General features: G+C 48.9%; 1 protein-coding gene across 1 annotated transcript in view; it reads right to left on the bottom strand.

Annotated features, from left to right (window-relative positions):
- Positions 1-11648, bottom strand: part of pecr (peroxisomal trans-2-enoyl-CoA reductase) — a 29289-nt gene extending 17641 nt beyond the window's left edge. The window contains exons 1-3 of the mRNA XM_078403247.1: positions 11532-11648; positions 10864-10997; positions 3587-3752 (exon numbers count right to left, since the gene is read on the bottom strand). Coding sequence (XP_078259373.1) covers positions 3587-3752; positions 10864-10997; positions 11532-11631 — 400 coding nt within the window. The 5' untranslated portion in view covers positions 11632-11648. The remainder of the gene's footprint in view (positions 1-3586; positions 3753-10863; positions 10998-11531) is intronic.
- Positions 11649-12117: the final 469 nt, after the last annotated feature.

Here is a 12117-nt window from a genome sequence, read left to right on the forward strand (position 1 = left end):
CCAATAAAAGAGAAGACATATATAACATAGCAAAGATGAGTGGGAAGCCAGAGGATTGGGCAACTTTTAAAGAGCAACAGAAAGTAACAAAAAAGGCAATACGGGGAGAAAAGATAAAGTATGAAGGCAAGCTGGCCAAGAATATAAAGGAGGATAGTAAAAGCTTCGTTAGGTATGTGAAGAGGAATAGATTAGTTAAGACAAATGTGGGTCCCTTGAAGACAGAAACAGGTGAATTTATTATGGGGAACAAGAATATGGCAGACGAGTTGAACAGGTACTTTGGATCTGTCTTCACTAAGGAAGACACAAACAATCTCCCAGATGTACTAGGGGACAGAGGACCTAGGGTGATGGAAGAACTGAAGGAAATTCACATTAGGCAGGAAATGGTGTTGGGTAGACTGATGTGACTGAAGGCTGATAAATCCCCAGGGCCTGATGGTCTGCATCCCAGGGTACTTAAGGAGGTGGCTCTAGAAATCGTGGATGCATTGGTGATCATTTTCCAATGTTCTCTAGATTCAGGATCAGTTCCTGTGGATTGGAGGGTAGCTAATGTTATCTCACGTTTCAAGAAAGGAGGGAGAGAGAAAGCAGGGAATTATAGACCAGTTAGTCTGACATCAGTGGTGGGGAAGATGCTGGAGTTAATTAACAAAGATGTAATAACGGTGCATTTGGATCGCAGTAACAGGATCGTTCCGAGTCAGCATGGATTTACGAAGGGGAAATCTGCTTGACTAATCTTCTGGAATTTTTTGAGGATGTAACTAGTAAAATGGACAAGGGAGAGCCAGTGGATGTGGTGTATCTGGACTTTCAGAAAGCCTTTGATAAGGTCTCACATAGGAGATTAGTGGGTAGGATTAGAGCACATGGTATTGGGGGTAGGGTACTGACATGGATAGAAAATTGGTTGGCAGGCAGGAAACAAAGAGTAGAGATTAACGGGTTCCTTTCAGAATGGCAGGCAGTGACTAGTGGGGTACCGCAAGGCTCTGTGCTGGGACCGCAGCTATTTACAATATACATTAATGACTTGAATGAAGGAATTAAAAGTAACATTAGCAAATTTGCAGATGTTACAAAGCTGGGTGTGAGCTGTGAGGAGGATGCTATGAGGATGCAGGGTGACTTAGATAGGTTGGGTGAGTGGGCAGATGCATGGCAGATGCAGTATAATGTGGATAAATGTGAGGTTGTCTACTTTGGAGGCAAGAACAAGAAGGCAGATTATTAGCTGAATGGTGTCAGGTTTGGAAAAGGGGAGGTACAAGACCTGGGTGTCCTTGTACATCAGTCACTGAAGGTAAGCATGCAGGTACAGCAGGCAGTGAAGAAAGCCAATGGCATGTTAGCAAGAGAATTTGAGTACAGGAGCAAAGAGGTCCTTCTGCAGTTGTACAGGGCCCTGGTGAGACCACACCTGGAGTATTGTGAGCAGTTTTGGTGTCCTAATTTGAGGAAGGACATTCTTGCTATTGAGTCAAGTCAAGCCAATTTTATTTGTATAGCACATTTAAAAACTACCCACGTTGACCAAAGTGCTGTACATCAGTGCAGGTACTAAGAACGAACATACAATGGCACACAAACATAACAGCACATACATAAACAGTTCACAGCGTCCCCTCAGAGGGCCTCAAACGCTAGGGAGTAGAAATAGGTTTTGATCCTGGACTTAAAGGAGTGGATGGAGGGGACAGTTCTGATGGGGAGAGGGATGCTGTTCCAGTCTAGGAGCTGCAACCGCAAAAGCGCGGTCACTCCTGAGCTTAAGCCTAGACCGCGGGATAGTGAGTAGCCCCAAGTCGGCCGACCTGAGGGACCTGGAGATAGAGAGGGGGGTTAGAAGATTTTTGATATGGGGGGGGGGGGGGGGGGCAAGCCCGTTTAGGGCTTTGTACGTGAATAGGAGGAGCTTGAAGTTGATTCTGTACTGTACTGGGAGCCAGTGGAGAGAGGCCAGAATCGGGGTGATGTGGTCCCTTTTACGGGTACCCGTCAGGAGTCTCGCTGCGGCGTTTTGGACCAATTGCAGGTGGGACAGGGATGATTGTCTGATCCCAGTGTATAGGGAGTTGCAGTAGCCTAGGCGGGAGGAAATGAATAAGTGAATGATTTTTTCAATGTCGTCAAATTGGAGGAATGGTTTGATTTTAGCTATGGTACGAAGCTGGAAGAAGCTGGCTTTTACCACAGCGTTGACTTGCTTGTCAAACTTTAATGCAGAGTCAAATATCAAGCCAAGATTTTTGACATGCGGTTTGACTAGGGAGGATAGGCTTCCAAGGCTGCCTGTTATTGTTTTGATGGAGTCAGGAGGGAGGGATTGAGGGAGAAACATAGAAACATAGAAAATAGGTGCAGGAGTAGGCCATTCGGCCCTTCGAGCCTGCACCGCCATTCAATATGATCATGGCTGATCATTCAGCTCAGTAGCCTGTACCTGCCTTCTCTCCATACCCCCTGATCCCTTTAGCAAAAAGGGCCACATCTAACCCTCTTAAATATAGCCAATGAACTGGCCTCAACTACCTTCTGTGGCAGAGAATTCCACAGACTCACCACTCTCTGTGTGAAGAAATGTTTTCTCATCTCGGTCCTAAAAGACTTCCCCCTTATCCTTAAGCTGTGACCCCTGGTTCTGGACTCCCCCAACATCGGGAACAATCTTCCCGCATCTAGCCTCTCCAACCCCTTAAGAATTTTATATGTTTCTATAAGATCCCCCCTCAGTCTTCTAAATTCCAGCGAGTACAAGCCCAGTCTATCTAGTCTTTCCTCATATGTAAGTCCCGCCATCCCAGGGATCAATCTGGGATTGGGAGTGCAGCGTAAGTTCACCAGGTTAATTCTTGGAATGGCGGGACTTTCATATGATGAAGGAATGCAGGAATGGGCTTGTATTTACTGGAATTTAGAAGGTTGAGAGGGGATCTTATAGAAACATATAAAATTATTAAGGGATTGGACAGGCTAGACGCAGGAAACGTGTTCCCGATGTTGGGGGGAGTCCAGAATCAGGGGCCACAGTTTAAGAATAAGGGGTAGGCCATTTAGAACGGAGATGAGGAAAAACTTTTTCACCCAGAGAGTTGTGAATCTGTGGAATTCTCTGCCTCAGAAGGCAGTGGAGGCCAATTCTCCGAATGCATTCAAGAGTTAGATAGAGCTCTTCAAGATAGCGGAGTCAGGGGGTATGGGGAGGAGGCAGGAACGGGGTACTGATTGTCAATGCTTTTACTGAAGTGTCCAAACACTGGGGTTACATCCAGGGAGGTCCAAAACTAGGGGCCACAGTTTAAGAATAAGGGGGAGGCCGTTTAGAACGGAGAAGAGGAAAAACCTTTTCACCCAGAGAGTTGTGAATCGGTAGGCAGTGGAGGCCAATTCACTGGGTGCTTTCAAGAGAGAGTTAGATTTAGCTCTTAAAGATAGCGGAGCCAAGGGATATGGGGAGAAGGCAGGCACAGGTTACTGATTGTGAATGATCAGCCATGATCACAATGAATGGCGGTGCTGGCTCGAAGGGCCGAATGGCCTCTTCCTGCACCTATTGTCTGTGTGTCCATGTAAGTACCTTCCCGGCAGCAGAGGAAGGTCCCGGTGAGGTTGGTCTCGATGACGGCGTTCCAGCCCTTGGTGCTGATGTCGGCGGCAGGGCTGGGGAACTGTCCACCGCCGTTGTTCACCAGGTAGTCGATGCGACCGTGTAGAGCCAACACCTGCTGCATCAGGCTTCTCACCTGCACGGCACACAACACCACAACAAACCGTGACGCAAGGAACGGCAGATGCTGCTTTACACCCAAGACGGACATAAAAAAGGTCAGCAATCAATGGAGCTGCATTAGGCCATTCGGCCCATCAAGTCTACTCCGTCATCCAATCACGGCTGATCTATCTCTCCCTCCTAACCCAATTCTCCTGCCTTCTCCCCATAACCCCTGAACTAATCACAAATCTATCTCAGTCTTTAAAATACCCACTGACTTGTGGCCTCCACAGCTGTCTGTGGCAAATAATCCCACAGATTCACCACCCTCTGACTAAAGAAATTCCTCCTCATCTCCTTCCTAAAGGAACGTCCTTTAATTCTGAGGCTGTGCCCTCTGGTCCTAGACTCTCCCACTAGTGGAAACATCCTCTCCACATCCACTCCATCCAAGAAGCTGGAGTAATGTTGGTGTTGGCTGTATAATAACAGAAGCCGCACACCTAGATAATAAACCTTAGACTTTATTAACTACATAGCAAGCATGACCTTACGCCTGCACGTTGCACTTACACTAACTCGAATCACCCAAGCAGCAGTCACTCAAAAGCCAAAGGGGCGTAACTACAAAAGCATGACACATAACATGAGTGACACCATTACACTAATCTACATCCCCCCTCTTAAAGAATCAACAACGATACAGACACATAAACTGAGCACGTCATGTATAACAATCGGTGACAAACTGGAGGAAAGTTAAACATAGTCCGGATACTTCACAACCGGCCTGCAAACACGACCAGCAAGTGTACGATAGAGACCATCTCCATTCCTCTTATCTGGGGAGAGAGCAGGTGATTCCACAGGCGAGGGAGACTGAATCAATGTCCCTGGAGACGAAGCAGCAAACTGTGGAACAGGCGATGAATATGGAGGCGAAGATGGAACAGGCAAAGGAGCTGTTACAGGCATGGATTGCCGTGCTGGCAAAAACATGCGAGTGCCAGTAGGCGCAAACGGAAGCGAACTTGTACCATCTGGATTATATTGAGGAGGAACTGGCTCGTTCACAGGCAGGATGTGTCGCCTGTTACGTCGGTAGGTACCGCCATCGGCACTAACGATATATGAGCGTGGCTCTGAAGCAATTCCAGAAATGACTCCGATACGGTCATGGCCTCTGTCAGTCTGTAAGCGGACCACCTGCCCTTTGGTCAACGGTGGCAGTGGCCTACTTGTCTTGTCAAACCATCGTTTCTGAATGTCACGCTTCTGTTGCAACCTGGATTGAACCTCCTCCGGTGGAAACACTTGTGGGACTAAAGCCTGATTGGCTACAGGCACTGTGGCACGGGTTTGCCTTGACAATAAACGTTGAGCCGGTGAACCCAAGATGGGGTCACGGGAGATGATGCGTAAGTTAAGCAGATCCAGGAATATGTCCGATTTTGCTCTGTACGAACGTTCCATGAGCTGTTTAGCACTTTTAACAGCCCGTTCAGCCAGCCCGTTAGACTGGGGATATTCGGGGCTGCTGGTGATATGGTGAAAATTCCAGTGTCCAGCGAACTCCCTGAATTGTTGGCTGGTGAATTGACTGCCGTTGTCAGTTAGCAGTTTGACCGGGGATCCGTGGACTGAAAAGTGGCGAGATAGCTTTGAAATCACTCCGCTGGAAGTGGGGCTGCTGAGAAAATCAATGTCGAACCATCCTGAATAAGAATCCACGAGCACCAGGTATTGTTTGCCCTGCCAATCAAATATGTCAGCTGCGACTGTAGACCACGGGAGCTCAGGTACCGGATGTGGAAGAAGTGGTTGCTTTTGTTGGTGAGGGGCCAAACTGTTACACACTGCGCAGGATGCCACATTCTCGGTGATGTATTCAGCCATGCCAGGCCAGTAAAACATGCTTTTCGCCCGTGAAACAGTGGCTTCAGCACCCGGGTGTCCCGCATGGACAGCGTTAAAATACCGGTGGTGCAGCAAGGCAGGAACCACGGCCTTGTGTCCTTTTAAAATGATGCCATCTTGCAGCACGAGCTCATCTCGGACAGCAAAGAAGGGCCGGACTGGCAGCGGAACATTGTAGTGCTTGTCTGGCCAGCCGCGCTTAATGACGGAGGTTAGCGACCGTAGTGTACTGTCAACAGCAGTGTGGGCAACCAGGTCCTCCATGCAGGACGAAGGGATAAAAGACACACTCATCACAACAAAGTCGTCATCTGGTGAGGGCGGACCCTCGCAGCTCTTCCGGGGTGCACGCGGAAGAGTATCGGCCAGGTGCATATCCTTACCGCGTTTGTGGACCAGCACCATGTCATATTTCTGAAGTTGCAGTAACATCCGTTGTAGGCGCGCTGGAGAGGTGTGGATAGGTTTGTTGACAATGCTGATTAGAGGTTGGTGGTCAGTTTCAATTGTGACAGTGTGGCCAAAGACAAAATCGTTGAATTTCTTGCAGGCAAAAACAACCGCTAACAGTTCTTTTTCAATTTGGGCATATCGTTGTTCTGTGTCAGTCATGGTGCGTGAAGCATAGGCAACAGGCTTATTGCCATTGCCATCATTCTGAAGGCATGCAGCGCCCAGCCCGTGTTGTGAGGCTTCACAAGTAAGAGTAATCGGTAGTTATGGGTCAAAGTAAGCCAGAGTCGGAGCATTAGACATCCGCCTTTTAAGAGTGTCAAATGCTGTCTGTTGTTGCTCGTGCCAAGTCCAAGCAGTGTCTTTGTGTGTAAGCTGGCGTAATGGGGCCGAAATTTCACTGAAGTCCTGAATGAATTTGCTCAAATAGTTGGCCATGCCAAGGAATCTCTGCAAACTGAGCACGTCTGTGGGTGCTGGAAGCTCGTTGATAGCACTAGTTTTCGCTGGATCAGTTTTGAGGCCGTCTTTAGTAAATATATGACCTAAGTATTTTACCTCATTCACTCTGAACTTGCATTTCAGAGGATTTAGCTTGAGATGGATGGCCTCGGCATGCTTCAACACTCTTGACAGATTGACATCGTGCTCATTGACCGTTTTTCCAGCAATGAGGATATCGCCCACTACAATGGAGCACGGGTAGCCCGCAAACAATTGCTCCATGGCTTGTTGAAATACTTCACTGGCAGAACATATACCAAAAGGCATCCGAAGAAATTTATAACGTCCGAATGGAGTGCTGAAAGTCGTCAGCTTAGAGGAGTTAAGTTCCAGTGGAATCTGCCAAAATGAGCTCTTGGCATCTAGCACCGTGAATACAGTTGCTTCAGCCATCTGCGCAGCAATCTCATCCACAGTGCGCATGGGATAACGTGGTCGTTTGATCGCTGCGTTTAAGTCCTTGGGGTTGATACAAATCCGTATCTCGTCTTTGTTCTTCTTAGCAGCGACAACCATTGTGGAGACCCAGTCTGAGGGGTCAGATACGGGAGTAAGCACACCCAGAGACACCATTCTGTTAAGTTCACTTTGAACACGATCCCGCATAGCGTGGGGAATCCTATGAGCTGGACGAACAACTGGGATTACCTCAGGGTCAATGGTAATTGTGTACCTGACAGGCAGCTTGCCCAGCTTGTCGTTAAACAAATCTTTGTATTGTGTGAGAATTTGACGTGTAAAATCACAGTCTGTAGTCAGAGGACAGACAGAAGGGCTGAAAGTGATCAAACCCATATCTAGGCATGCATCAGCACCCAGTAGGGATGGTACATTCTCACGTACCACGTAAAAATCCAGGATGTGGGCACGTGAGTTGAGACAGCAACATAACTCAACTTGGCCGATGGGGTGTACTCGAGTTCCAGCAAATGAGACAAGTGATGTAACTGTTGGAAATAAGGTTTCTGTGTTTTTCAGCTTCTGGAAGACAGCCAAACAGATAACGTTGCAGCGCGCTCCCGAGTCGACTTTGAGATAAAGGGTTTTACCATTAATGAGCAATGCGACCTTGGGATCTAGCTGTTGGTGCACTGACTTAGACAAAGCATGTATATCAATCTCTGCACTTTCGCCAGCTGTTCGTACATGGTGTGAGAACATGCTGTTCTCTGGGTGTGAGAACTCAGAGATTGAACCTTCATCATGGGCAAGCGAGTTAACTGACTGTCTCGTTTGAAATCTGTTACTGCGTGTTCGACAACACCTAATGAAATGGTTTCGTTTGTTGCAAAGCCGACATATTTTTCCATACGCAGGGCAACGATCACGAACCGCGACATGTGAACCTCCACAGTTGAAGCAATTATCGATCAATCTTAACTTGGTGACTGGCAGTTGAGATAAACACGGAGAAGTTTGATAAGACATGCTGGCTGCATTAATTTCACGAGCAGCAGAATGTCCCAGAGTTTTAATGTGAGCATCAGTCAATTCAGCTATGCGACAGCGGTTTTCAGCAGCCGCTAAGGTTAGGTCAACTTCCCGCAGTAATCCATCGCGCACCTTATCATTCAGTATGCCATGGATTAAACGATCGCGAACAAGACTATCGTGAATATCTCCAAATTCACATCGACTAGAGATATGCTTGAGCGCACTAACATATAACTCAAGTGGCTCTCCTTGTTTTTGATTCCTTGAAAAGAATTTATGGCGTTCAATGCTCACATTGATTTGTAACTCACATAATTGCCGGAATTTACGCAGGAGACATTCAGGGTCACGGATAGACTCCGCAGCAATTTGGACACCATTGGCATCAACTCTAGCCGGTGCATAGTGAAATCTTCTGGCACGACGAGCAGCTTCCGTGCCCGCCAAATTAAGAAGGATTGACGCACGAAGAGCAGGGACAGCCGCAGGGTATGCAGCTTCTATGTAGATTGAAAAATCCTCTTCAAAAACACGATACCGCTCCGCAAGATCTGCATCAAACACCAAGATCTCCGGTTTCCTGAGAGCAGAAGCCATCGCACAAAGTAGAAAAATAACAAACTAAGATAATAACAAGAGGAAAACAATAGAATTTGGCGTAAGTCCGTCCACTTCTGACACCATGTTGGTGTTGGCTGTATAATAACAGAAGCCGCACACCTAGATAATAAACCTTAGACTTTATTAACTACATAGCAAGCATGACCTTACGCCTGCACGTTGCACTTACACTAACTCGAATCACCCAAGCAGCAGTCACTCAAATTACACCATGTTGGTGTTGGCTGTATAATAACAGAAGCCGCACACCTAGATAATAAACCTTAGACTTTATTAACTACATAGCAAGCATGACCTTACGCCTGCACGTTGCACTTACACTAACTCGAATCACCCAAGCAGCAGTCACTCAAAAGCCAAAGGGGCGTAACTACAAAAGCATGACACATAACATGAGTGACTAATCTACAAGTAACTCAGCGGGTCAGGCAGCATCTGTGGAGAACATGGATAGGTGACGTTTCACAGAGTGCTGGAGTAACTCAGCGGGTCAGGCAGCATCTGTGGAGAACATGGATAGGTGACGTTTCACAGAGTGCTGGAGTAACTCAGCGGGTCAGGCAGCATCTGTGGAGAACATGGATAGGTGATGTTTCACAGAGTGCTGGAGTAACTCAGCGGGTCAGGCAGCATCTGTGGAGAACATGGATCGGAGATGAAGTTCAGTCTGAAGAAGGGTCCTGGCCTAAAAAGTCACCTATCCATATTCTGCAGAGCAAGTTTCAACAAACCTTCGTGGTTGAGTCGAGATTCGTCATCTCCCTGTATAAAAACATGAGAGGAATAGATCGGGTAGATGCACAGAGTCTCTTGCCCAGAGTAGGGGAATCGAGGACCAGAGGACATAGGTTTACGGTGAAGGGGGAAAAGATTTAATAGTGATCTGAGGGATAACTTTTTCACACAGAGGGTGGCGGGTGTATGGAACAAGCTGCCAGAAGAGTTGAGGCTGGGACTATCCCAACGTGTAAGAAACAGTTGGACAGGTACATGGATAGGACAGGTTTGGAGGGATATGGACCAAACATGGGCAGGTGGAACTCATGTAGATGGGACATGTTGGTCGGTGTGGACAAGTTGGGCTGAAGGGCCTGGATCACTTCATGACTCTAACTGCAGCTGTTGGTTTACACTGAAGATAGACACAAAATGCTGGAGTAACTCAGCGGGTCAGGCAGCATCTCTGGAGAGAAGGAATGGGTGACGTTTCGGGTCGAGACCCTTCTTCAGACTGAGGGGTCTCGAGCGGAAATGTCACCCATTCCTTCTCTCCAGAGATGCTGCCTGTCCCGCAGAGTTACTCCATTTTGTGTCTATCTACTTGTACGCACATGTACTTGGATTGTTTCTCAGATTTGGAGACCAAAACTGCACACAGTACTCCAGCTGCGGTCTCACTAGGGCCCTGGTCAACTGCAGAAGGACCTCTTTTCTCCTATACTCAACTCCTCTTGTTATGAAGGCCAACATTCCATCTCGTTGTACGTCCCCTTTTCCTAACTTGACACCATTCAGATAATAATCTGCCTTCTTATTCTTACCACCAAAGTGGATAACCTCACACTTATCCACATTAAACTGCATCTGCCATGCATCCGCCCACTCACACTACCTGTCCAAGCATGATGCACTACATAGACGTACACACCACAGCACATCGGACGTCAGTGCGTTTAGGGCGTCACGGTGGTGCAGCGGTAGAGTTGCTGCCTTGCAGCGCCAGAGACCCGGGTTCTGTCTGCACGGAGTTTGTGACCGCGTGGGTTTTCTCCGGGTGCTCCGGGTTCCTCCCACACTCCAAAATCGTACAGGTTTGTAGGTTAAAGAAAATAACTGCAGATGCTGGTACACATCGAAGGTATTTATTCACAAAATGCTGGAGTAACTCAGCAGGTCAGGCAGCATCTCGGGAGAGAAGGAATGGGTGACGTTTCAGGTCGAGACCCCTCTTCAGAAGAAGGGTCTCCAACCGAAACGTCACCCATTCCTTCTCTCCCGAGATGCTGCCTGACCTGCTGAGTTACTCCAGCACTTTGTGAATAAATACATTCCAGGTTTGTAGGTTAATTGGCTTCGGTATAATTGTAAATTGTCCCTCGTGTGTGTACGGCAGGGTAGGGTGTTAGTGTGCGGGGATGGCTGGTTTCTGCGCTGTATCTCTAAACTGAACACAAGACGCAGAGGAGAGTGCTGGAAATAAACACAATCCTTACTTCATCCTCCTTTCGAATGTTGCACTGAATTGGAGTCACCTTGGCGGGATTGGAGGCGGGCAGCGCTGCTGAGAGACGCTTTGCTGCTTCTGTCAGTCGCTCCATTTTACGAGACGCGATCACCACGTTACATTCTGAGGAAGTGAAATGGGGTCAATTTACAGCTTCAGAGGGTGAGGGGGCAGTGAGGGAGCGCCGCACTGAGGGGGGGCGGGGAGGGAGCGCCGCACTGGGGGGGGGGGGCAGTGAGGGAACGCCGCACTGAGGGGGAGGGACAGTGAGGGAGCGCCGCACTGAGGGGGGGGGCAGTGAGGGAACGCCGCACTGAGGGGGGGGCGGGGAGGGAGCGCCGCACTGGGGGGGGGGGGCAGTGAGGGAACGCCGCACTGAGGGGGGGGCGGGGAGGGAGCGCCGCACTGGGGGGGGGGGGCAGTGAGGGAGCACCGCACTGAGGGGGGGGGGCGGGGAGGGAGCGCCGCACTGAGGGGGGGGGCGGGGAGGGAGCGCCGCACTACGGGGGGAGGGGCAGTGAGGGAGCGCCGCACTGGGGGGGGGGGCAGTGAGGGAGCACCGCACGGGGGGAGGGGCAGTGAGGGAGGGCCGCACTGAGGGGGGGCGGGGAGGGAGCGCCGCACTGTGGGAGGGGCGGGAGTGAGGGAGCGCCGCACCGAGGGCCAGTAGCTGCGCCGCCACCGCGGCCCCGATGCCGCTCCCGCCGCCCGTCACCACCGCCGCCGCCATGTTGTCCGTCACGTGACCGCGGGCCATGGGTGACGTCACATGCCACTCCGCGCCGGTGGAATCCCTTCTAATGACGTCGCAGGTCACTCCGCGCCCGGGGAATCCCCTCTAATGACGTCACAGGTCACTCCGCGCCGGGGAATGAATGAATGATTGAATGAATGAATGAACGAATGAACGGATGGATGAGTGAATGAATGAATGAATGAATGAATGAATGAATGAATGAATGAATGGATGGAAGAATGGATGAATGAATGAATGGATGAATGAATGAATGAATGAATGAATGAATGAATGAATGAATGAATGAATGAATGAATGAATGAATGAATGAATGAATGAATGAGTTTATTGGCCAAGTATGCATATACAAGGAATGTGCCTTGGTTCTCCGCTCACAAACGACACCACAAACACACAGTTAACAATTAAAAAATAAAGCATAACCACATCAAAACAATAAGGATACACCATTACGGTCTAAACATGTGGGTGAAAATAAACCAGAGC

This window comes from Rhinoraja longicauda, chromosome 8 (genome assembly GCF_053455715.1).
Source record: "Rhinoraja longicauda isolate Sanriku21f chromosome 8, sRhiLon1.1, whole genome shotgun sequence".
Lineage (NCBI taxonomy): Eukaryota > Metazoa > Chordata > Chondrichthyes > Rajiformes > Arhynchobatidae > Rhinoraja > Rhinoraja longicauda.